Raw genomic sequence first — 26,462 nt, forward strand, 5'->3', positions numbered from 1 at the left:
TTTTTAACGAAATGTTTTATACAGAAAAGGAATGATCACCAACCCAAATACTTATCAGCCCAAAATTGTATCTGAAGTCAACCACTGAAACTCACAATGCTGAGCTGAAAAGAAGTATGCTTAATTTAACTTGTGGCAAGAAAGTTCTGTTTTTTTGGTATTCCTATAAATCCCTCTTATACCAGCACATACTCATGTGCCAAGGGCAGATATATGGTGTTCAATAAAGAAGCCCAAAGCTTTTCAGACTGTCCAAACATCTAATATTTGACAGATTTACCACATATAATTACGGCTACTGCAGCAATGATCTAATGATGAACATCACATTGTTCAATCTGCAGTCTTGCCTAGACAGAACTTCAGTTTATACATACCCATGTGGAAGCAAACATATCTCCGTTTATATGTGACTTATCATGATAAAAATTAAAGCCTGATAATCTTTAAAGGAGAAAAAGGTGAGCAAATGTCTCATCTGCATTTTATGGATTGTGAATGTGTGTTAGGAGCGGTTTGACAATCTATTTCTGTCATTGTCTTAGCAGCTTTCTTGTACTCATGCTTACAGCTGACATGGGTGGAATTTAATTCATCTAATTCATTTCTACAGAGAATTTGTCTATTTGGATCCGAATCAAACACAAACATGAATGGAAACAAGAACAAACAATACTATTTCAAAGTCTGCAGTGTGTATTATTCTGCAACAATGCATTAATCGTTATAGCATGGTAATAATTTAAATTTTGCTGAAATATTAATTTATTTATATCATTGTCTTTTCTATGTTCACTTTGCCACAGTACATTTGTAATTCATTCATTTGTTAAATGATTTCCGAGTTATCTTTTGTATTTTGCAATGAAGGTCAATTACATGCGCCATTGAGACATCACAGACTTAAGACACAGTATTATAATTACTTTTTTCTTGACCATTTCTTGGATCTCAAAGAAGAGTATAATGCAATGTGACTCTTGACAACGTTCATAATACTGCATTTATTGGTATTAAAGATTAGGTCATTGCTAATGCAATAGATGTATTTTTCTGGAGCAACTTGGGAAGCATCAGCATCTTTTACTGAAGTAATTGTTACCAGTTCACAGTTATCAGTATATTCAATGAGAAAAACAGGTAAAGTGTATTTCCAGTGTGCATCAATAGCACTCCAAAATGAACAGACCCCCAAGTAAGTAAGGTATGGTGCTAGACTCAAAAAAATCCAATTTTACACCACTAAAGCCAGCACTTAGTATCCCCATAACAAGACCAGCATTCTTTGCACCTGGGTTAAGTGGTGTACTGTTTTCTAGAATATTAAGTTATTTCTCACTGCCTTCTTTGTTGGGATCTCTTCACATGAAAGAGCTCTTATTCACAGCCAAAGCTAAAGTCTAAGACTTTGCTACCAAAGCTTTTCAAGTGATTTGTGGTAGCAAGTTATGAAATAATATATGTATTTATTTGTTGACATTTGATTGCCGGGAAAATCCAACTGGGTAAGTGCCCATTTTCAGCAGACGGCTGGTGAGAAAAGCTCCAAAGTATTACAAAAACATTTTAAAAACAAAATGTTTACAATCTTCAAAAATAATACAAAAACATCTACAGTTTAAATGATTATACCAAATTAGACATAATATGAAAATATTAACAATAGATACAGCATATCAATTAAAGGTAAGCTAGTATAATTCAGACAGGAATTGCAATATGAAGTCAGTGGAGATAAATTGGTTAAAGTAAAGAAGTGATTGAAGGGGCGGGGTAAGGAAGTATAAAGGTATGAATAGGCACTTGTTCATATTTAGGAATATAGTTCAAGTGCATCACTAGTTGTTTATTACACTGGACCCTTACATTATGTACCTAGCTGCTGTATCGGTTTACCATCAAAATGAAGAATGAGGGTTTGGCGAAAATGGGAATGTCGAATGGAAGTTGGCTGATTTCCATACTGCTGACCTTCAAATCTCCGATTGTACTGTACAGCAAATGCCACTGTGCATTCGCTGATACATGGTCGATGTAAGAACAGAGATCACGGTACAGTGTGGATCGGGAAATTAATCCTTTTCCTCACTGTAGTGCGATCTCAGAATTGTAATATATAGTTTGCAGAGGGTGGGGGACACAGCCCCCCATAGGGGGTGCAGGTGGCGGCTTGCCCCCCTGCAAATATGTGAGTTGCAGCTTTGTGCAGAACTGAACTGCATACATTCATACTGCTGAAATGTCAGGCAGATGAAACAGGATGTTGAATAATATCTACTACTCATTCTTCAGTATGATATTTGACATTATAAGCTAATTAATATGCAGGATGTCACACATGTGAGTCGAACAAATAAACAAATTACATTGTTAATCTTGACCTTTTCATGGTGAATCTCTTTATCACCTCCTGAACCGAATGCTAGTCAAAGCTCATGGCTTCTCTTGCTACCTGCCTCCTTTTAGAGGTGGACCAGGGAAATGACCACAGAAAATACATCACTTACATTATCTTTCAGTAGGTTAGCCTGTCAAGTGAAAAAAAGCAAAAGGTAGAGAGATACAAGGTAAAGGAGCAGGAGTCCAGACTTTCTCCTGTATTGTACTATAGTTACATGGCAATCACCTTCTTGTTTGTTAATTTATCTTCTCCAAGTGAGAATCTAGAGAGAGTGGCACTAAGGTCATCAGTCACCAAGAGTAAGAAAATGAGGCTTCTCCATGGCCCCTGTTTTAAGTACAAACCCTAGGTGCATTGTAATCAGTGCTGTCTCCTATCCTGTGTCAGTCTGGGATTTTTACTTGGTGAACTTAGTCTTGAGTCCTTGATTCTCATGCCACTGAAGTGGACTAAAAGCATAGTGTTAGAAATGTTTCCCATTTCTTCACAGACTGTTTAACTTTATTCACTGACCCCTTCTTCTTCACCAGTCCAAGAGGGAGAAGTGGATCGTTTCCTGAAGTGTATGCCCATGTTGGTTTTCCTAAATGTCCAGTATGCTTTGTGGCACAATTAATCAATTCTAAAAATCTTTTTCTGGCATGCTGTATGTTCAGATCTTTAATAATGATGATCTCTTTTTGATAGATTTTTCTAATACATTTTCAGGATTAGTGTTTACAAAGCTTGTGAATATCTCCCTCCCTCCTTTCCATTCCAGTGACATGTCTCACTAAAGACAAGCCCCCTGGTAAGTACCCACAGGTCTGAGCATTCATTCATTTTTCTTTTCAGTGCTTAAAGTCAGTAGCACAGTAAGGGAGGGGGTAGACTGAGAGGGGCAGCAGCCCCAGGTGTAAAGTGTAGGGGGCACAATCAGCCAATCCCAACTGCTCTTTAAATCAGTACCTGCTTTTAAAAAACAATATTACATTTGAGATCAAACCTGAGCACTGTAACACTCTGTGTATGGTATAAACTGTAGCAGCTGCTTGATAGAGCTTAAAAGTAAAAAATAAAATTTACTAAAACCTGAACACTGAAGTGCTCCATGAATGTAGGTATAAACTTTAGCAACTGTTTGCTACAGTTTAAAAAAAACAATTTTTTTTTTGTTAATAAAATATATTAAGAGAGGTTTGGGGGCAGGACACAAAATGGGACTGAATGGTTGGGGCTGGAGGGAGGGGCAGTGTCAGACATCTAGCTGCCTGGTTGGTGTGCCAGTAGTAGGAACGACTTTTTTTTTTTCTTTACTTGGGGGGGGGGTGTAGATCTAACTTTATCAGTTACTACAGTGAAATGCTTTTTTTTTTTCTCTGTATTTGAAGAGCTGAGCAGATGAGGCACTGGTTCATAGTACTGGCCTAAGGCGCTAATTCAGTCAGCTATGCTTCTGCTTCAAGTTAATGATTTCTCTTTGCCATGATAGAGAATAGATTTTTCTCAAATTTCCTCCAGAGCACCCCTTTTATACAAACTAACAAATCAAAAATTCCAACTGCAGGTATGGGATAAGTATGGTGAATCCTCATCATCCACTAATTCTTTTCAGAAAGCCCTGCTTTAGTGGTGTTCTGTACATGATGAAAAAGTCAGTAGGGATGCCAGAGCACTCCTTTTCTTCCATAAAAGAAAGCCTTAATAAGTACTTTGTACAAACACTTTGAACACCCAGCCACTAGAACTTGTGCTATGCAGCAAATATTGCAGACATGGAAGTAACTTTATTATAATTTAGCAGCTGCCAAGATTCCTGATACCAGGTTATTCATAATTTTGAAAACTCTGAAAAAGAACTCCTAGATTAGATTAACATTCTTTTCTGAATTACATTAATAAAAGAGAAAAAAAAATCTGGCTTCCCTTCATCATATCAAAAGTTATCCTAAAAAGAGAAAAAAAAGGCTTTTCTTCATTATATCAAAAGTTATCTTACATATATTCTGTAGTTATTTATGATTCACAAATAACTAAGTTTTAGACTTTGTTGGTCTCCCTGACTCTAGAATAAACAGCCCTGTGCTTTGATACCTCAGTGTTTGTCTTTGTGAATCTTTTCCACACCTCCTCCTATGTAAATCTGCATGTAGCCAGCTGAACATAAGCATCATAGGTACTACAGCTTCTGTCAGTTCAATGTTCATCATCTAGTTGCATGTTCTTAAGGTTCCAGTAATTGGAACTAATAAGTGTGGTGTTTTTGCTCCAGTTTCCGGACATTTTTTTTCTGCTGGAGAAAGTAGACTCGTTAGCTGCTTCAAAGGATTTAGTTTATAGGAGTAGTTCAGGACTGCAGTGCCTTCATACTCATTGACTGACTGCAGTGGTTCTTGCCATCACTGGAGAGTTATTAATTTTTTCCTTGATAGTCATAAAATGGATGCTGTTCTGGTGAGCACACTGCATAATACCATCATATGCTGTAATTGGCCAGAGGGTATGTGACTCCCTCAGAGGCAAGTGATTACAGTGTTTTATATGGGTAGACTATCAGACTAATGATGATAATCCCATTGGTTGGAGCCAATTCAATGTTCCCTTGAATGTCTTCAGATCTGGGGAATACTTGTATAAGATGCCTCTTCCAATTGAACTGGTCACATATAATATTCTACATTTATGTCATGGTGGAGATAACTTTTGAATAGGGGTCTCTTGGCCATGTTTGTTTCTTAATTTCTCGTTCTTCCATATTTTTAGTGTACAAACCCATTCTCTTCGCTTCTGCTGGAGATCACATATTAAAGTTATTCAACATAATAAATACTTTAATGAGCATTAAGAACTGTTTTACTCACTTTTCTTTAATGATAAAAGCATCTGGAGTCTTTCTTCAGGGAAAGACTCCCATCTGAATATCACACTGTAAAAGAGATACTACTATTGAATAGTTGGATCTGTAGCCCTTACAGTCTTTTAAGTATCATGTTAGTGGCTTTGCTGCTGCACAATCTGACATCCAAAATCTATTTTATTAGTGTTCATTAAAAAATGCTAATCTGATGTGATGTGTTCTTGTACAGCTTGAATTCAATTTAGCTTTAATGTTTATTTTATGTTATATTTTCCAGGAACTTTTATAAGTCTTGTAGTTTTGGCAGTTGGATTTCTCCTTTCATCCCTCGCTTCACCCCAGGTTATGCTTCGTGAGACTTCTGGACCAGTTGGCACTTGTTCAAACTACAGGTGAGACTTTTAATCATTACTGTCTTGACTTCACTGCGTGCTTTAATTTAATAGTATGCTTTGTGTCTCATTTAAATTTCTCTGATACAGGTCTAAAATTTATCAGACATTATTTTTCTTGTTCATACATGATTCCCCCCACTACGTTCACACAATCATACAACTCAACTGCACTCATTTTTGCCAAAAAGAACATGTGTACCTCAACTGTCAAGACATTTGTTTGACAGGCAGAGAATGTCTTCCATTATAAGAAAACTGACAGTTCTCTGGAAGGGCTAATAGTTATTTTGGTATGATCACAAAAAGTGAAAGAAGTACCTAAAATAATATTTCAGCATTTTCTAATAAATTACATGCATATCTCTCAGCTGTCTAGAATTTTGCAGAATGTCCAGATTTTTCCCCATATTTTTGGTCTATTCATCAAAAAAATTGTGTTTTTCTTGGCAATTCATTGAGGTAGTAGAGTAGCTAGGATGGAGGTAGATAGGGCTGGCACCCAGACCAAAAAAGTGTTAAGGGGTGCGATTAGCAGCTGTTGATCAGTCGTGAGTGCATTACTGGCATTAAATGTCAGTCTGGCATTTGTGGTCTGAACTGAAGCACTTTAACACTCTGTGTATGGCATGACTTGTAGCATAAACTGATTGCTACATTGTAGCAGGTGGTGTGTGCTATAGTCTAAAAAGAAAACGTTTTTTTCTTTTTTTCAAAAAGTCCAGTCCAGAATTGAAGTGCTTTAATGCTCCATATCAGCTGTTTGCATCAAATGTTGCAAGCAGTTGCTATAGTTTGAAAGACGAGAAAGAGGTCTCCCACAGAACTGAAGCATGTTAGTCCTCTTTGCATTGTGGCAGGTGCTTGTTACAGATGTAGCAAACAGTCGCTAGTACAGATGATTTTTTTTCCTCAACTTAGATGCGGGGGATAGCACCAGGCACCAGAGTACCAAGTTACCTCTCGTCTACACTGAAGTTTAATATCACTAAATAATGACAGACATTTGAGTTTTGGACATTGTGTCCTTCATAAAATGCACACTGATGCAAAATATTTTGTACTAGCAACTTTCAAATTTTATGAGAGCAATGTTTAAAATCTGGCCATGGTTTTGAGCCTTTTTGTCCTCCCATTTTTTTGTCTTGTCCAGATTACTTGTGTCAAAAATTTGACAGTTATGATAATAAGACAGCTAAACTTTGCTTTGTATTATTAATCATTATTTGTCTTAGCCACTGCATTGCTGGTAGTAAGGATTTTTCTTACCAATCATTCCATTATGAATTGTTGATAGATGTAACAAAAATACAGTGCTATGCAAGGTCATTTTTCTTTTTCCTCTTGTCCATTCCATAATGCTTATAATGCATCTTGGAGTCAGAGGTAACAGTTGCATATACAACACAACAGTAGAAGTCTCAAACAATATGATTGTTACAGCAGGAACTCATAATTTATGATAGTAGAAAGCAGACATCAGTTCCCTACTCTGATCTTTTTTCAGCAATTTATTGTACCTGTAACTGTTGCAGTGATGTGGATGGATAAAGCCCTAACTACAGCTCAGCTGACCTGAGTACAATTAATGGCTTGGGCACTTGATCATAAGCAATGAGAGATGGGCATCTTTTGGGTGTCTCTGATGATGCTTCCTAGTGGTGTTTGGGGACATTGCTATGAAGGAGTAAGTCCAAAAAGAAGAAGAGGGTGAAGACATGGGGATCTATATTAGAAGATCTAAGGTTTAGGTGATTGAACACCTAAACATCGATCTTCTAATATAGAAAGCAAAAAATGGCGAACGGCCAATTTAACATAGGGAAAGCTTTCTCTTGGCTGTTCGCTGGATTTTGCCATTTCCATACTGTTGTGCGATCTCAGAGTTGGTATATTTAGTTAGGGAGGGTGGGGGGTATCTGGGCTGATGTGCATGTTTCCCTGGGGGGGGTTCGATAGTCTGTGGTTCAATATTAGATCGATGTTTAGGTGTTCGATCACCTAAACATTCGCTCTTCTAATATAGACCCAAGACATGGCTGAGATGCTACTAAGGAGGGGTGAAACACTGCACATCTCCATTGCACACATACCTCTGGACATTACCACAATAGCCACAAGCCAGGGTGAGAAATGAGGTTGGTTATGGCAGATGTCAATGACCAGACCCCCAAGATGCCCTTAGGTTCCATACCAGCTACAGCCCAAATGGATGAGTCCAGGAGTAGGAGGTGGCTAGTATAACCAGTGATGGATGTAGGGCACTGGGTAGAGAGCCATAGTATGAAACAGAGGGAAGAAAGAGAGCTCCCCCCCCCAAAAAAAAAGAATCAATGTACCTAGGGACACAGGGGTACAGTCTTGAGCCATGGGTGGTAAAAAGGGCTCAGTAGTAAAACAGACTTCATCATTCATCCTGCTCTTTTTTTAAGGGTCCAGAAGGAGACAAATTTAAATAGTATACCAATAAATTACCTCCTTTTGTTTTTTAACTTCAGCTTTTTCACCTCCAGGCCCTTTGAACATCTGTTTGTTTATCCCATCTGTATATTCCACCTCTCCTCCAGCACTGGAATCCACTGTGGGAATGGGTAAATGGAACATGTGCTCCTTTATCATCATCTCTGTGATGGCCTGATATGCACACCATCAAAATGAGGCCTACAATCCTGGTCTGTGGTATGTCTTTGCTTCTAGATGCATTGGTGTCCAACTGTAGAGTATGTGCTGCTATGTAAGCCATGTTACCTGTCTTTGTTCCCTGTGCTGCCTCCTCCTATTGTCTGATTGACCTCCAGGCAGCAGCATTGCAACAGATCAGACTGCCCCCCACCTCCCCCCACCCAGCTAGCTCCTCCAGCACCTGGACTCTCTAGTCAGTATTGCTTTCATCCATGCCATGGAATAAGTACTTTACTCCAAATTAACTTAGGGAAATATAGAGGAGCAAAGACGTGTTAACCAACAAAGGCAAAGAAAAGCATTTAGTAAAATTAACAGATATGTTTGTTTCAGGGAATTGCTATGTATATTTTTCCACAGATCTAAAACAAATAGTAAGGAAGCATACTAGCACATTGTGGGCTAACCTTTATAATATAATAAAGCAGACAACCACTGGATGTCTGTAGCTGGGACATAAATAATTTCATAAAAAGAACACATAATCTATTTGTAAGGATTGAATGGTGCAGGGAAGGACCCTGTACTTGACAAGTGATCATCCTATTAAGACATATACTGCTCTTATGAGTGTACTCACACACAGCCACTGTAATTTATACCCTCAACTCTCAAACATGGGCAGATGGTGTATAACCATAACAGCAAAAACAAATCCTGATCTGTTCCTAGAGTGGGTATTTAGTCTGCATTGCTAAGAGAGTGAATTGGTATCAAGCTAGTGGCCTTACAAGTACTTTGTACAGATATTGTTTTGAAGAAGGCCATAGTCAAAGCTGCTGATTGTGTGATGCATACTTGTCATTTCCAGTCAGAGTCTCATGGAAGAAAATAAAATAGTTAGCTAGCTACTTGTAAAAGGTTTATATGATGGATGATTGACTCTTGTAAATGACACAAAAATCTGATTAAACTGTGTCAATGACTTTGAATATATGCCCCATTCAGAAAAGTAGGACTGGGATTACCTGCTAACTGCCGCATAAAAAAAGATCCTGAAGGATTTATATTTATTTGTTATTTTTTTACGTTCAGGTCGCAGTGATAACTACCTTATAGTCTGGGCAGAAGGGGACATAGCTAGTAAATCTATGCCAGCCTTTCCCAGGTGTGTATGTGTGTAAAACAAATATTCAAGAGTGTGTGTGTGTCAGCTACTTGAGAAGGGACATGAAGCACTGGTTGGATAGAAAGAGTGTTGGAGGACTTGACTTGGAACCCTGGCTAAGGACACAACTCTGTAGCTGTGCCAGTGGCAAGTCTTACTGGGGATCTGGAGAAAGAGGGAATAACCAGCCCTGGACTGACTGTGGTCTCTGTGTGCTCTTAAGGGAAACTGCACTTGATCCAGAGAGCTGCTTCTAGAAATACTGTCTGTGTATCTGCCATTCTCTCAGTGAATGTCCCCCAGTGTTGCCAATGGTGAGGATTGAGGCTCCTTGAATACTAGTTAGCAGTGGTGGGTCTTCACAGTCTTCATCTGTCATCCCTGGGATTTTGGCTACTGGCCAAGGCTCTTGCCACCCTCATAGTCTCTTTTTTAGGCAGTGTCTCAAGGACAACATTTCTGACATAAGAACTCCATCTAAAAACAACCTCAAGGTTTTGCTGCTAAATGTTAGGTATCTTAACATGAAACTGCTTTCACTGGAAACAGTCCTCACCTTGAAAGACATAGGCATCTGTGCAATCACAGAGACCTGGTTCAAGGCTGTGGAGAGCACCTCAGCTATATCGGGCTACACCTCCTTCCACACGTTGAGACCACAAACTAATGGCGTGAAAACTAAAGGAGGCAGTGTATCAATATTCTTAAAGATAAATGCACCTCCAGATTGGTAACACAACATGATTCCCTAGACTGCATGATTCCCTGGAGATACTTCAGGTGTAATTAACTGTTGGTATGACTACTATTCAAGTCAGTGCCAGCTATAGGACCCCCTCCATGAATCAGGACACCTATTCTGCCTATTTGGATCTACTTGAGTTTATCAAGATACAGCTGAACACCATAGTTTTGGAGACTTTGACTACCTATGCATTGACTGGGGAAATTACTTGTGAGCAAACTCACTTGCCCAAAGGTTCCTTGACTTCATTAACTCCAATGCCCTGGACCAACTAGTTGACACTCCCACAAGGGGTGCCAACATCCTTGATCTGGTGCTTACCAGTATGGGGGACCACTGTAGCACCCCCATTGTGAGGTCTTCCTTGGTGAGATCAGACCATAAATCAGTCTCATTCGAAGTTACTATCACACCTGACCCACTCCTAGCACCAACTAATTAAAATACTTCTCCAAAGCAGATTATAACCTCTTACAGGATAGTATAAATAGCTTCACTGCACCTCGCCCCTCAGATGGAACTTGCAACTATGCCAAGTTCTATACAAATGCTTTATATAAACACCTGAACAACTGCATTGACGTGCCTGTACCTGATAAAACCAAAACAAGCTCCTCAAGGAAAAGCAAACCTGTCTGGTGGACAACTGCCATAAACAGGCTTTACAATAATAGGAAGAAATTGCTATCTAAAAGTAACAGGGAGCAAGCCCTAAACTGGAAACACTCCCTCATCAGCCTAAACATGCAAATATGACCTCATGTGAAGTCCTGCAAAGTTAACTATGAATCCAAATTAGCTTCCTCAACAAAGGACAACCATAAGATGTTTGTTAGTTACATCATTAACCTTAAAGGAAAGGCCCAGATTTCTGTCGAACAGGTGGTTAATGATATCACATATACCGAGCCTGTGGACATTGCTAACCTGTTAGCTGATAGGTTCTGTGAAAACTTCACTCCCCTGTCTGCCACACTTACCCCAAGACATCCCTACCACCTGTCCTCTACCTTGTATCTCTAAAGAGCAGGTCGTGAATACCCTCTCCAAGGTCAAAAATATAGCATCCACCCTCTCCAAGGTCAAAAATATAGCATCCATAGGACCTGATAACTTCCCAGGCTGCATCCTACATTGGCTCAAACAAGAATTAACAACACAATTGGGTACTCTTTCAATCATAGTCTAAGCACTGGCTTTGTCCCAGCTGAATGGAAAAAGACCACCATTATCCCCTTGCAAAAGGTGGTGCTTCCACTGATCCTGGGAACTGTAGACCTATTAGCCTGACTTGCCCTATCTGCAAGGCCATAGAGAGAATCATCATGGACCTTATCAGCAAAAACATTGGTAAGCACCAAGTACTTGACCCTACTCAATCTGAATTTGTCAAAGGGAGGTCACGTCTGTTAAATCTGGTGAACTTCTGTGAGACAATCACCAAGGCCCTTTATGAGGGGAAATATGTGCGAACAGCCTACCTAGACTTAGCCAAGGCCTTTGACACTATCCCCAACTCAGGCATAGTTGACAAACTCACCCAGCTGGGTATCAAACCATATATCATTAGATGGGTTGCTAACTGGCTCACTAATAGAACTAATATAGTCAAAATAGGGGAATCCACCTCAAACAGCAGACCTGTAATGAGTGGTGTTCCAAAGGGATCAGTCCTGGGACCTCTACTGTTTGGAATCTATTTCTCAGAAGTGCAAGCTAAAACTAAAGATCTGTGGCTGGCATAGTTTGCTGATGACTGCAAGATTTGTCTCCCAGAGTTTACCACATCTTTGGAACAGACTCCTGCTCCATGTCAAGCAGAGTACCTAATTGGCCCTCTTCAGATGCAATCTGGATGATTGGATGGGTAACCATAAATTCACCCCAGGGGTTCAACCTATGTCCCTCTTGGACAGGGGTGATAGGTGCTGATCATGGAAATATGGGTAAAACTTGGCTAGAGTTATAAGGGCCCTAGGGTCATTAGCCTAGTAACCTCCTATGATTCAAGCCTAGGCAGAAGCATCCCCACAAGGACTATAGCTGGGAGAGTAGTTGTAAGCTATGCACTTCTGGAGGTAAGTTAGTTTTAAAAATCACATCATCTCCACAGATACTATCCTTAGCTTACAAAAGCTTAAGTCATTGCCATTCCCATTCCTCTGTCTTGGCAAAGGAAGCAAAGGCTGGAGATGCATATCCAAGGCTCGCATATGGAGGGAGTAAGGGAGTACATCCAGAAATGCCAGCACTACTCAGCCCCCAGTTGAATGGCTGAAGCCAAGTTTTTTTCACTCTGATTGTGGACTGAAAGAACTCCAAAAATGCCCCCATCGGCCCTTACAGCCACATGATCCTAAAGGAGGAGGAAATATCAAGTCAGTTTTACTCTGGGTTTACAGCTTAAGGTCTAGATTTCAAACTGATGCTTTATATGTGGTGGAAGTTTGAGTTATTGATAAAGAATATCTTGCTGAAGGATTCAGTTTCAACTTCAGTTTATTTGAGCAATTAAAAACTGAGTACTTGAACAGTGCAGGAGCCATGAATAAAACAAAACCATTAAAACAGTAATGAAACAATCTGTAGCTAAAGTAAAAGCTTTTCAGTGAAGCTGTTACTGAAAGTATGGTTGAATAAATCCCTTCTAAGTGAGATCTTAATGCAGACCAGTATGAAACATTTTTTAAGCCAGTGAGATGATAGATTTCAAAGGAACAGGACCCAATAAAGAAAAGCACAAACACTAGAAGTTTTATTGTGTGCCTTAGGACCAGTTAGGAGCCAAGATGGCAGAGTTGCACACCCTTCATGTACAGTAAAAAAAGTGTTCCTTCAGATGGAAAGGGGCACACATCTCGCATGGACAAAAAGATCAACACCAAGATTTTAAATGCTGTGCAAAACTGGACAGTGAGCCAATGCAGACTCAACAACAAAGGAGTAATATGATAACTATGTGTACTAGGAAGTTAACACAAGTTATATACATATCAGAGCAATAGATTTATCTGGACACTAGAAGCAAGTGGACTGGTTGCCTTGGTGCCCTTCTCTTGGCAATCAGACTCCTGACAGCTTATGATCCTCCCCATCTATAAATCTTTGCTCCTCTGAGAAGTATTTTAGATAGAGTGAAAGTGAATAGCTTCCTTACAACCCCCTAACATAAAGTATGACCATACCATAGTTACAGCATTATTCCTTTCGGAACGGTGAAGGGAACAAAAGACCTTCAGAGTTCCTACATGACCCTTTGGAAAGGACAATTTGGAGGGGAAAAAGTGAGCAGGTTATTTCAGTCTCTGGACAAAGACTAGATAAATCTACCTTCTGTTAAGTACATAACTTATGAATTTATTTTGCTTCTGTATGGACACTGGAAACTAATGGACAGAATCCCCAGCAGATTTTGGATGATCTGTGACAATCTTTCTTCTTTCAGCTTTTCCCGGTTAGGGGTTGCCACAGCGAATCACTTGTCCGCACATGTTACAGTATTGAGTTGCCAGCCTGACGCCCAACCTTCCACAGAAGGCACACACATGCACGCACTCATGCCTAAGGCCAATTTAGAGTGTCCATTCCACCTACAGCATGTCTTTGGGATGTGGGAGGAAACCGGAGCACCCGGAGGAAACCCAGGCGACCACAGGGAGGACATGCAGACTCCGCACAGAAATCACCCCAGCTGATGATCGAACCAGAGAACCTCTTGCTGTGAGGTGACAACGCTAACTGCTGCACCACAGTGGCCGCCCGGATGACCTATGACAATAAACACTTAAAATGATGGCTCCAAAGGAAGCTCTAGAGTATTTAAAGAATAGTGGTTGTAAGGTTGACATAGTAACAGCAGCAGCAGGAATTTCTTCCAGTGGCAGATTTCTCAAGAAAGCAGTGAAAGTGGCTTGAGCTGTGACATAGTGCGAATTCAGACTGCTAGTCAGGGGTCTCCTATTGCAGGCGCAACAGCAGCTGATACAATTTGATGTGTGGTTGGATAGAATAATTTTAGTAACTTTTTGACCCTTCTTAGCATTAGAGAAGGAATCATACAACTGCTTATCTTTTCTGACATCTTTTGCACAAGGAAAATCTGAGTTGCTTGTGTAGATCCAGATAATGTAATTGATATTCACCTTTGTTAAGATAGTTAAGAAAGAATACTGTAGGTGAATTGACTGGTTTAAATTCAACTAAGTGGTTACTTTGGGCATAAATAAAGGGATAATTCGAAGTTTGATTCTGTCATGATGAAGAACCAAATAAGGGACTTTCAGTGAGAGAGTATGGAATTCTGAAATCCTTTCTCCAGAGGTAATGGCTACTAGGAGGACAGTCTTCCAGGTTAGAAAATTAATATCTGTGGAACGGGCTGGTCGAAAAAGATTAGTTAGCTTTTCAAGTACAAAATTTAGGGTGCTCCAGAGGTGGACTGGTATAGAAAGCTCATTTCAAAAATGGTTTGCATACTTGATGATGATGATGATGATGAAGAGGAAGAATCTCAAAGGTGAAAGAATGATATAGCAGTGAACTGAACTGTTATGGAGGAATAGCTAGCTACTTGCTGAAAATTCATGTCAGTAATGCAAGTACCTGAGAAATAGAAGACAAAAAGTGTTCTTGATCTGAATTGGCTACAGAGATTTTTTTTTTACTTGCCTTTGTACATTTTTTTAGCCAAACTTTTCTGAGAAGCAGTTATCAAACTGATTACTTCTGAAGTGAATAAATAGTCCCTGGCTATCAATGGAAGTGGAAAAAACATGCAGTCAAATGAAGGGATTGTAGGTCTGGGTGAAGTTGCCCAGACAGGTGTACCAGCAGTCAGTTATGTCGAGGAAAGAAAATAGATCTCTTAAGATGAGGCCAAAGCAGGGGCTTTCATATCTGGTGTTGCCAGAACAGAGTTAATAGGATGACCTTTGCTCTGCACATCTTGGCTTTCTGAATGAATCTGACTGGAAATGATGAAAATTCATACAGGAAACCTGCGGGTCAAACATAAGAGTGCCCCTCTTTGGTGTGTGTGTGGGGGGAGGGTTGTCCCTTTTGGTGGATGATGGAAAAAAATCTGTTACATTTGATGTTGGATAGCAAGAAGATTGCAACATCATTTTTGCCACTGTATTGTTGAGAGGCCATTCATGTGGTAGCACTAATTGTCTGCTCAACCTGTTAGCAGGCACTTTGGAAGTCCCCTCTATATGCATTGCTATGTGAAAATGATGTGATGTTGCAGCCCATTCTGAAACTCTTCTGACTTCTCTGCCAAGGGAGCAGGAACATGCTCTATCTTGCATGTTTATGAACCACGTCCCTGCCATAATGTCACAGTGCATGGATACTGCATTTTGAGGGAGCCAGTCCTGGAATGCTTGCAACAGCAGGGGGATTGTTCTCATTTCCAGAACATTGATGTGAGTGAAGAAAAATACTTAGACTGGAAAACTGTCAAAAACTACAGATACAAATATCAACACTTGGGTAAAGTACACAAGAACAGAATGATATATAGACAACAAAATATTAAACCAACTAGAAAAAAATAAAAGTGCTGAAAGAAAAAGACCAAATCTGGAAGCTATTGAAATCCAGCAAAATAAGATTGTAAGCAATTTGAATCCAAAAAAGAAAGAAAGAAATATGATGTGGGAAGAAAAAAGAAAGCTGACTTCATGTAGTATTTAAGAAAAATTAAGATGTATTAAATAGCATAACAAATGCAGCTTCAAAGTTGTTTGAAGATATACAAGGAGAAAAAGTATCCAGATATGGTAACTTTTTCATAGAGAATAATGGCATAACATTGAGAAATAAGTAGTTCAGTGATGCAGAAAGAAATGGTATAACACAGATCCTCATTGGAATAGAAATGGTGATAAAGCAACTGTGATACAGGCAATATATAGGTTCATAGGTGTATACTAGGCCAATGGCCCTAGAGCCTTTACAAGTCTAGCCCATAGAAGTGCCCTGGCATCACGCCACCATTAGTTCCTGGCACCTCTATCAAGTAGAGCCATGGAGTGATCCCCGGGGTAAACTTTCTATTTCCCATCCACTCATCAAGATTTCTATTGAAAAGGGCCAGTGAGGTGTTCTGGTTGACATGTATGGAAAGTCTGTTCCGAGCATGGGCATTCTCTGGGTTATGAACCTGTCCCTCCAGCATGTTCTGTTGATTGTGGTAATGAGGTTGAGGTCCCTGGAAATTGTGATGTGGAGGGACTGGGATTTCTTTAGGTGTAACATTTCTAACAGGTCTGGTTCAGACATGGCTTTGTAAGTCAAGCAGAGATTGCCTCTTAATAGACGATGTGAGACGGAGAAAATCTGGAGTTTTTTGAGTCTGTCCATGTAGGTCATGTGTTTAAGGCCTAGGATCCTCTTTGTGAGGTACTTTTGTGGCCTTTCCAGTTGTTGCAGGAGTTTAATGAGGTACATGCCAAATGGGGCATTATACTCAATGATTGGTCTAATGAGGCAAGAGTAGAGAGAGATGATGACCTCTTTCTTCCTGGATTCAAAACCCTTGGTAATGAGATGTGCCAAATAGAAGGACTTTCTGACCACAGTGGCAATGTGGTGGTCAAAGGAGAGGTTGCTGTCATCCTGTGTCCCCAGATCTCTTATAATGCCTTCAGTGTTCAGTGGGCTGCCATCAATGTGGTAATTAGTGGGAACTGAGTTTTTCTCAAAGGGAATGACGGCGCATTTTTTGGCATTAAGCTTAAGGGCATGGTTTCGATTCAGTCGTTGGTCTCAATGAGGCCTTTCTGTAGGATGTCTACATCACTTGGGGAGTTAATAATGGCTCCCAGCTTGCAATCATCTGTGAACTTGGTCAGCCAGAGTCCCTCCGTGTTGGCCTGGACTTCTGAGAAGTAGATGCCAAACAGGAGAGGACCCAGGACTGATCCCTGTGGGGACTCCACTCATGACTGGTCGGCAGTCTGACTTGGAGTCTGCTTCTTTCCCACTGTGCGTTCCATCTGTGAGCCAGTTTGTAACCCACCTAGTGATATAGGGGTGGATGCCTAGTTTGGTGAGTCTATCAATAATTCCTGATTGGGGAATGGTATCAAAGCCTTGGCCAGATCGAGGTAGGCTGTATGAAGTGCCTTGCCCTCATCCACAGCTCTAGTGACTGACTCAAAGAAGTCAACCAAGTAGAGCAGGCATGCCCTACCCTTCACAAAACCAAATTGTGTGGGATCCAGAGTTTGGAGATTCCCTATATCCTTATTAATTAGGTCCATGATGATGCACTCCATAGCCTTTACATATCAGACTCATCAGGCTAATGGGGCGATAATTCCCAGGGTCTGTAGTCTCTCCCCCTTTATGGAGAGGGATGACTGTAGCAGTGCATCATTCTGTTGGGACAAAGCCTGAGGTGAGGCTGTGATTGAACAGGGCACACAGGTGTGGTGCCACTTCACTTTGTACTTCATGTAGAACACAGCCAGGGATATTGTCAGGTCCCATGGAAGCTGTATTCTTGGCCTTGGACAATGCAGCTTTAACCTGTGCTGCATTAATGCTGGGTGCCTGGCATGTGGGTGAGATGTGGATTTCCATGGTAATTAGTTTGTGGTTGGATCTAACCAGGGAGGAATTAACTATTGGTGTTGAGCAACAGTTGCCCATGTTAGTAATAACCAGGTCAAGGATGTTGCTTCCGGTATTGTGATTGGTCCTTTGGGGGGGGGGGGTAAAGTTGGCACTGAATCTGTTGTCCAGTATGTTGGCAATATTTGTTGGCTCGATATAGGAGGTACCATTGTGCAGTAACTCAGATCAAATCTGGGTATTGCCATGGAGATTTTTGAAATAACTGTAATAGGCTTTGTGGTTGTTTTTAGTGTCTGCCAAAATTCTGCCTTCATAGCTAGCTTTAGAGGTTTTGATGAGGGATCTCACCTTTTTGTTGAGGCTAATAAGGGAGTTTTTCCAGTCTTGGGACTTCACCTTTTTCTGCAACACTTTCTTCCTTCTGTTGTAGAGTTTGTTAATGGCAGGGGACCACCAGATTGGCTTCCTTTTTTTGGAGGAAAGCGTCTTGGTTCTGTTGGGTATTCAGGGTATGGTTAGTTCCATGCATTTATGTACGTGTTTGTACAGTGCATTGGTGCATGATTTGGTGGTCATGTCTTGCACCTATTTTCTATTTGCATGGGTGCCGTGAAGTTAGCCACCTTTGTTTTAAGGAGCCCAAAGTCAGCTTTGGAGCAGTTTTTCATGGTGGTTACCTTTGCTGGTGGTGTGGGTGAGATGTGGATTTCCATGGTAATTAGTTTGTGGTTGGATCTAACCAGGGAGGAATTAACTATTGGTGTTGAGCAACAGTTGCCCATGTTAGTAATAACCAGGTCAAGGATGTTGCTTCCTCTAGTGGGGGTAAGAATGAGCTGGTCCTGCGCATTGGAATTAATGAATTCCAGGAAGCATTGGGCAAATGTATTGATGAATGAGTAGTTTTCCCAGTTGATGGAGGGGTAGTTGAAGTCACCCAGTGTGAGAGTGTTGAGTTGGACCCTAACAGTTTCCAGGGTGCTTAGGAACGTTGAGTGAGAGTCTTGGGACATGGTTGGGGACCCATAGCTGGCTACAACCTGAATCGCTGTCTTGCCCACTGTTAGTTGTATCTGAAGGGTCTGTCATGCGTTATGCTGGGCTACTAGTCTGGAGGTGTGCATATCCTTTATGAATATGGAGACACCACTGCCTTTGGAGCTTCGGTCCATGTTCTGGGGTCAATACATTTTCAAAAATGAAATGTTAAAGAGAGAATGGGACACATACTAAAGATATATCACAAGTCAAAATTTCAGTGTCTTCATTGAAAAAAAAGTGATCAAAATCATAGCTGGAATTAGGCAGCAGGAGCAAAGAGGACATTCTTTGCCAAGAAGAGAATGATCTAAAGAACTGTCTGATCTGTGGCAGAAAAAGTAAAGAAACAGCATATTATACAGGGTGTTGGAATATTGATAAAACAGATGCATATAGAAATTTGAAACACTGAAAGTGACCCATAAGATGCAACAGAACTAATTGGAATGTAATACTGTAGAGCTAATCTATTAAGTGTAACCAGGAAAATGCAAAATATAAAAGAAAAAAAGAGCAACAGAATGCCACCGTACAAGCATTGATTGGAGAGAATTATAAAGCAACTAAAACACTTGTAAGGAATATCAAAAGGGACTAAATCATCAAAAACTCATAGAAAGATGGCCTTGCTAAAGCAATACACAGCATTAAAACCAGTCAGGGTGTAATTATCCTTTTAAACTATTTCTAATAATAAACTAAAAATATTAAAATGAGCAAAACCTCAGTAGGTGTACTGAGATATAAATAAAAAGTGCAAAACAAGCAAATGATTGATGAATCAAAACTTTACAATAAAAAGAAAATAATGATGCTACTTAATACAGAAGAAATCAGTAAATACTGGGAAGAATTTGCAAAGATCATGTTAAAAATATCAGAAATGCTGATGTGGTAAAAGAGAGAAAAGAAACATTAAGAAAAGTAAAATGAAGTAACAGTCACTGAAATTGAGACAAAATTAAGAAAGGCTCCTAAAATGGAAAATCCTAGGTCCAGATGATGATCCCAACATCTGGCTAAAGGTGTTAACGTCTTTGCACTAGGATTCTGCTGCAAGTAAAAACTGCATATATACACATCTTGAACTACAACCAGCTTAGTTATCAACATTTTTCTTACTTAAAAGTAAACCAGAAAGCCATCCAAAGAACGTTCAACAAAACATATGCCTTCCAACAACATATAAATTGTGTATTGGAATTGATGCAGAGTTTAAAATGATTTGGATAAATATCAGTCAGAGCAGTCGAACTGAATAATAAAACAAAATTATAAAGAAACAAGGATTATCTGTTATTAACAAAGTCAATATACACAGCCTTACAAAGAGGAGACTAGATTACTGAAAGATTTTCAGTATTCTACATTTATCAGTCATAGAGTGTTTACAAATGTATAAAGTATTAAGCAATTACATAGTACCTGCAATCTAGTGGCAATTCACTGAGCAACTGAGTCACAAAAAGGTCACATTACCATCTTGAGTATAAAAATTTAGTGAGGCTATTCCAAGGTGAATGTATTGTCACCATTGCTGTTTTCGAAACCCATTAAACTGCAAGCATTACAAATTAAATTATTGCTACAGCCAGACTTTCAGAAAATATCCTTGTCAGGTGACACCTCACCTCCTTTTTTCAATTTCTGTTACTTTGGTCCCCACTCCTTCTGCCCATCACTCTTCCACTAAATCAGATGTTACACTCTTAGGGAGGCTAGCTTCCCAGAGATGATAGTATTTTTACTTTAATGTCTAACTTCACCCCTGGCTATGACTGAAGTGCTTGCTTTACCATAAGGATTGCCTATGTCCCTTTGTTAGTGTATTCATGGTCCCCCACATGCTCCACCAAGGGCTATCATCAACAGCTTGGGTGATTACACCTACATCTTCCTGGAACCAGCACCTTGTACCATGAAGAGTCTCCCCTGTCCAGGCAAGGATCTACAGTTGGAGAAGTGGTCTCCTCCCTGCCCAGGATGGAGATGCCAGTCTTCCTTGCATGTGTAATCAAGCACTGCAAAGCCATTAGTATAACTCTGGTTGCTTAATACATAGGAAGGGCTTTATTCCTGTATGTAAGCAGCAAAGGCATCTCTTCTGCTTTCATTGGTTGATTTAAAACTGTATATCCCCTTATTAAGCACTGAAAGTACAACTACAAATCTTTAAAACTTTTCCAGGCAATATAAGAATGACAATTTGCCTTGATAAATGTGTGAAAGCAACATCTTTAGCACAAAAAGGAAGTATCAAGGGAAAATAACAGCCCTGAAGAGTAATGCAATATACAAGAATTGTTGCAAGGGGGAAGAGTATAAATATCGGAAAAGATGACGAGTCAGCAGTATAACATGAACAAATGAGAACAAAGCTTGGAATATTTTATAAGATTAAAACTAAAACTGAAAAACTGTCTTGACATCAAGGAATAGCAAAAAAGCTATAAATCAATTCCCTCCATGTTCTAACCTACAGTTTTGGTGCAGTTGACTGGGCCTGAAACATATCAGATCAATGCAGACAAGAAAACAAGAACCTTGCTTCATGCTTATGATAGTGATATATAAAAAACACTGCATAAGCAACATTTTATATTCCTTGGTCTAAAGGAGGTCTCCTTGAAATTAACTATAATTATAGATCCATTATCATGACACTGCATACTTATTTGCTGACTTTGTCATATTTAAATATAGAGAAAGTTTCTAAGCCATAAAACACGTCTAAGATGACATTCTTGCTCAGCAGAAGATTTTTAAAGAGCAGGCATATATCTTTTGTTTTTTCCTTACTCTTTCTCAAGGTTCATTTGTCAGCCATTTCAGCATGTCTGCCCATGAATTCTTCTCAAGGCATTCTCATGTTGGAATATTTTTGAATGGGGGTTTGCATAAAAGACCTGCAAGAAAACTGGTGGCTCTTTCTTGGGATGTTATTTTTGTGTTAGAGAAGCTACCACTTGCTCCATTTGACCCAGCTCATCTAAATCACTTGAGGTTCTTAACACAAAAGACTTTTACTGATTGCTCTCACCTCTGCAAGAAAAGTTTTTGATTTGCAAACTCTTATGGTGAGTCAACCCTATCTCATTTTCCACAGAGACAAGATTTCTTATATGTTCATAGGTACATACTAGACTAGCTGTCCTTGCGGGCCATTTTAACCCTAGCCACCAGTTTCCCTTTCTTGCTCTAAATAACCTATCCCACTTTGTTATAGATTGGCCTTACCCATCCCATGGTTAATAATGATATATTACTGTTAATGAGAATAACTGGGATCATCCCATAGATAATTTGAGAGACTGATGCATATGATAAAGCATTTAGGAGCTGCCTTTGTCCATTATTAGTACAGGAGGCAGTCCTGGGGTAAATTTTCTGTTTCCCATCCATAGAGCTAAGTTGTACTTGAAAATAGACAGAGATGAACTTTGCTTTATGCAGACTGGGAGTCTGTTCCACAACAGTGGTATCCTCTGTGAGATATACCTATTTTGGTATATGCAAGATATTTCTTTGAGAATTAATCCTTCTTTTATGCCTAAAGTGGTGTCCGAGTTCACTTTAAGCCAAACTGTCCATCTCTCCATTTTCTTTCTTAAACCTAAAAATGAGGGAGAAAGGCTACTCCATTCCTTGGATGGCCACGGACAACTCAGGTACTATCTTAAAAGAGCAAAATCTTTCAGATCTGTGTATCAGTTGTTCATTTCTTGTGGAAGTAAGAAGAATGGACAACCTGTGTGAAAATGTACTATTTCCAAATGGTTGCCTCAGGCTACTACCTTTTGTTATTCTCACCACAACAAAACTATTCCAGGCAGGGACAAGCCCCACTTTACCAGGGCCTTCACTTCATGTATGGCTTTTTGGAAAGGGTTGGATTCTGGGAGCATTCTAGGAACAGCAACATGGTCCTCTCAGCATAATTTTACAAAGCATTACAAGCTTAATTCATACTCTTGGACTTTGCTAGGCCCATATTACAGGGGCTTCTGGATCCTTCCTCTTTCCACCCCCCAGATGTAGTTCAGATGATCAAAGTTTTAAAACTTCGACTTTCATATGGCCGAGACTATATGATCGAAGTTTCAAAATTTAGAACACCTGAAAGAAAAACAAAAACAAATAAAAAAAAAATTCCTGGACGTTTTTGCAGGGCAACTCCCCCCCCCCACACCCCCTGCTATTTAAATATACCAACTCCGAGATTGCACTACAGCTAGGAAAAGGGAACATTTCCCGTTTTATATATATATATATATATATATATATATATGACAGGCTTGATGCTAAAACCTGTGATTTTAGGCAGTTCAGCTTGAGCATGGAGAAGGTGCCCTGAAGCTTTGGAAGCTTGGCTGGCTGTTACATCCTTTGCAGGATGTAGCCCATATAGCTAAGGCTAAAGCAGTGGTGATCAATATGATGAACATCTATAAAGAGTTGCATATCTTGCTTCTGGTTTTGCTATACCTAATGCTGAAGATATGTAGGCTAAAAGCACAGTGAATGTGGCATGAGTGTTTTACTGGAGATTGTGTAAGCATTATAATATGTAAGTAGTTGTCAAGCACCGAAAACATGATTTACAAAGAATTGCTGAAAATGATGAAGTAACGATCAAGTGGGATCATCCAATATTAGTAGTTAAAAAGTAGATGAAAAAGTAGTTAAAGAAAAAAAATTATAAAAGCAGCATTAATTATTGCAATACCTACAGCAACTAGTGCATACAGTGTCCTGCATCCCGAGAGACATAAATTATCAGGACATGCAAGCAAAAAAATGCAGCAGTGTGTAAGAAGGACACCCAGATATTCCAAATAATCTATGATTGATTTGTATTCCAAAGTCTTCCCATAAATATCTAAAAAAACAACATATTGGTTTTGACATTGACAGGAAGCTGTTGCCTGTACCGTGCACAGTAGATCTTACTAATGTCACTACAGTGCAGGTCCTCTTCTTCAAATACCTTTGGGTCTGCTTGGATCTTTGACTAATTTCTAGCACTGTACTAATCTTTCAAGTTTAATAGAGACAGATGGAAGCTGCTTATAGTGGTATCTCCCTTCTGATCCTTGAGGCTATGAGCACTGGTGGTAAGATCTACTTAACCTGAAACATGAATGCACTCTCCTTTTATTGATAGGGGAAACTCTATATCAAGTCCAGTAGCTGCAGAGGTAGGTAAACAAAATCCATAGATTTTATTTCATCAAGTTACTAGCATATTGTGGTGTACCCTGTCAAATGTGACTTGCTGCCTGTCTCAGGGAGAGAGTATTTTTTAATTCTCTGTTTTCTTCATAGTTTAATATTTTCCAAAATGTGTGTTCTCTTTAGCAAACCCTCCTTAACTTCAACGCTTCATTGTCTTGTTTCACAGTCTGAAGAGTTGCACACTTGTATATACCTAATTAAGAAACCAAATAAACAAGTTTTCATTTTCCCACTTAAAAGGTTAAGTTATATGTTTCTGTCCTGTTTCAGAAACAGCTAGCCTATCCAGTAGATGAATTGTATTAGCTATTCTAATTATTGTTTTCTCTTCATGTGCGATGTTGATGGGACCTGATAAGTTCTGATTGCTTTAACTGTAAAGGTCACTGTAATTTTTTCTTTTTCTAATCTTAATGTGCTGTCTTTCTCTGGATTCATGTTGCAGCTGAAAAGGGTCCCTGGTCCATCCCACTTCACTGACTTAAGAAATGAACAGTAAAATCAATAAACATATGCTCATTTGTCCACCAATTTCCTGATGGGGTGTGTTAACTGGCTGTGTAAACTTCTCAAGAAATGCAGTGCCAGTGGTGCAACAGGTAGCACACTCACCTTTTGTGCAGAAGACTGTGGGTTGGGTTCTATTCTCACACCAGATGGATTGTTGACACTACAGTGCATCAGAAGTGGTGGTGGTGGTGGGGGGGGGGGGTGCTGCAGCACTGAGTGTGTTGTCCTATGGATGAAACATTAAACTGAGACCCCATATTTTTGAGGTGGTGGTAGATCAGATTGATGTAAAAGATCCCATGGCACCTACCAACCAGGTCTGTATTGAATTCTCGAAAGCCGACAGTGTAGAATCTGACATTGTCGGCATGAGAATAGCAAAACTGTATTACAGAGATTTCCATTTACTTCAATGCAGTGCAGCCTCAGAGTTGGTATATTTAAGTAGCTGGGGGTGTGGGGGGTGCAGGGGAGCTTGACCCCCTACCTACACCATTTACTTTTTTATTTTTTTGTTTTCATTTTTTTTTTTGGAACATTCAATGTTTTAACAGTTCGATCACTAAGGATTGACCTTTAGTGATTCGAACTGTTAAACATTCAGTGTTCCAATTTAGACCCCACCAACCTACTGGCCAAATTTCTCCTAGAAGTATAAATACCATCTTGGGACTCTTCTGAAAAGAGGTCACTAGCCTAGTGGGACTAACCTGGTCAACAAACGAGAAAAATAAAAATACAATCTTTCCAACCATGACATGTGCTAAAGGCAGACAAAATATGAAGTGTAACAAAAATCAGCATAATTACTGTGAAACAGCGTATGCTGTTCAGGGTGTAAATTAAAATATTAAAGGCAGAATAATCAATTGTTGTCTTAGAATAGCTAGCATCTTGAGTAAGTGATGCATTTGTTGTAGTCCGATGAGTTAGAATTACTAAAGTACATTAGATGACTATTGCATATCAGTTTGTCAGACCACATTTGGTATGACATTAGAAGCAGAAGTGCCTTCCCGGATGAACAAGAAATCACCAAGACCCAGATGGTTCTAGACATAGCCATTCTAGACCGCTTTCTGGAGCTTAATAGTCCTCTCGTTGAAAAAATAAAACTTCACTGAGAGAGCAGTTTATCAATGTAGAATTCATGGTATAAACTCAGACTGTGATGTCAAAAAAGGCCATAGAAGCTGTCTTGTGTTTAATGCAAGGTTAAGCATTCTTATTTCCCATTCTAGACATCTACAGCTTTAACCATCATATTCTATTTATTCATTTTTGAAAGATGAATATCATTCCACTCCTGGTGCAGTAGGCTTGGATAGTGTCAGTGCATCTAATGGTTGCCTTTTCTCACAAAATCATATGGAGTTCTAGACTGGAGGTTATTCTAGTTTGCTGTTGGTGAAGAATGTTCCTACTACAAAGTATTTCTGTGTACTAATTGTGGTTACTTAATTGTTGTAGTAGATGTTACCCATCATTTGAGAGATTTACCTGAACGTCATCTTCCAGCTAGGTGTGTGTCCCATTGACCTAAAGCTGGAGTCATCATTTTGGTCTCACTACAGGCTGATAGAGTTTTTATTTGAAATCACCTGGGACTGCTACTGATATTGAGCTGGCATAATATAGGAATTTTAAGCTTGCCACTCTTGAGGTCCTCTATCTTGTATTCTGTCAGTTCCTTGGGAAGACTAGTGTGGACAACCCAGATGAACTTGTTTCAGCCTTTAGTAAAATTTTGATGTGTGGTTTCTGTGGATCTTGTCACCCCTTGTCATGTTCATCTTGTTGCAAGTAAACTTTGGTCTGATCCTGAGCTTTACTGTCTTCAACTAGGGCTGGTTGAAAGTTGCAGGATCAATGGAACCATGCCCACCTGCTGAAGGATAAATGATTGTTATGCTTACTGCCAATTGGAA

At 39.6% G+C, this 26,462-nt stretch overlaps 1 protein-coding gene across 1 annotated transcript in view; it reads left to right on the top strand.

Moving 5' to 3' along the window:
- The window catches only part of SLC2A13 (solute carrier family 2 member 13), a 2,419,048-nt gene that overhangs the window by 1,830,558 nt on the left and 562,028 nt on the right, over positions 1-26,462 (top strand). Inside the window, exon 6 of the mRNA XM_044066204.1 lies at positions 5,515-5,629. Coding sequence (XP_043922139.1) covers positions 5,515-5,629 — 115 coding nt within the window. The remainder of the gene's footprint in view (positions 1-5,514; positions 5,630-26,462) is intronic.

This window comes from Protopterus annectens, chromosome 3.part1, assembly GCF_019279795.1.
Source record: "Protopterus annectens isolate FY-2018-M chromosome 3.part1, PAN1.0, whole genome shotgun sequence".
In the NCBI taxonomy this organism is placed as follows: domain Eukaryota; kingdom Metazoa; phylum Chordata; order Ceratodontiformes; family Protopteridae; genus Protopterus; species Protopterus annectens.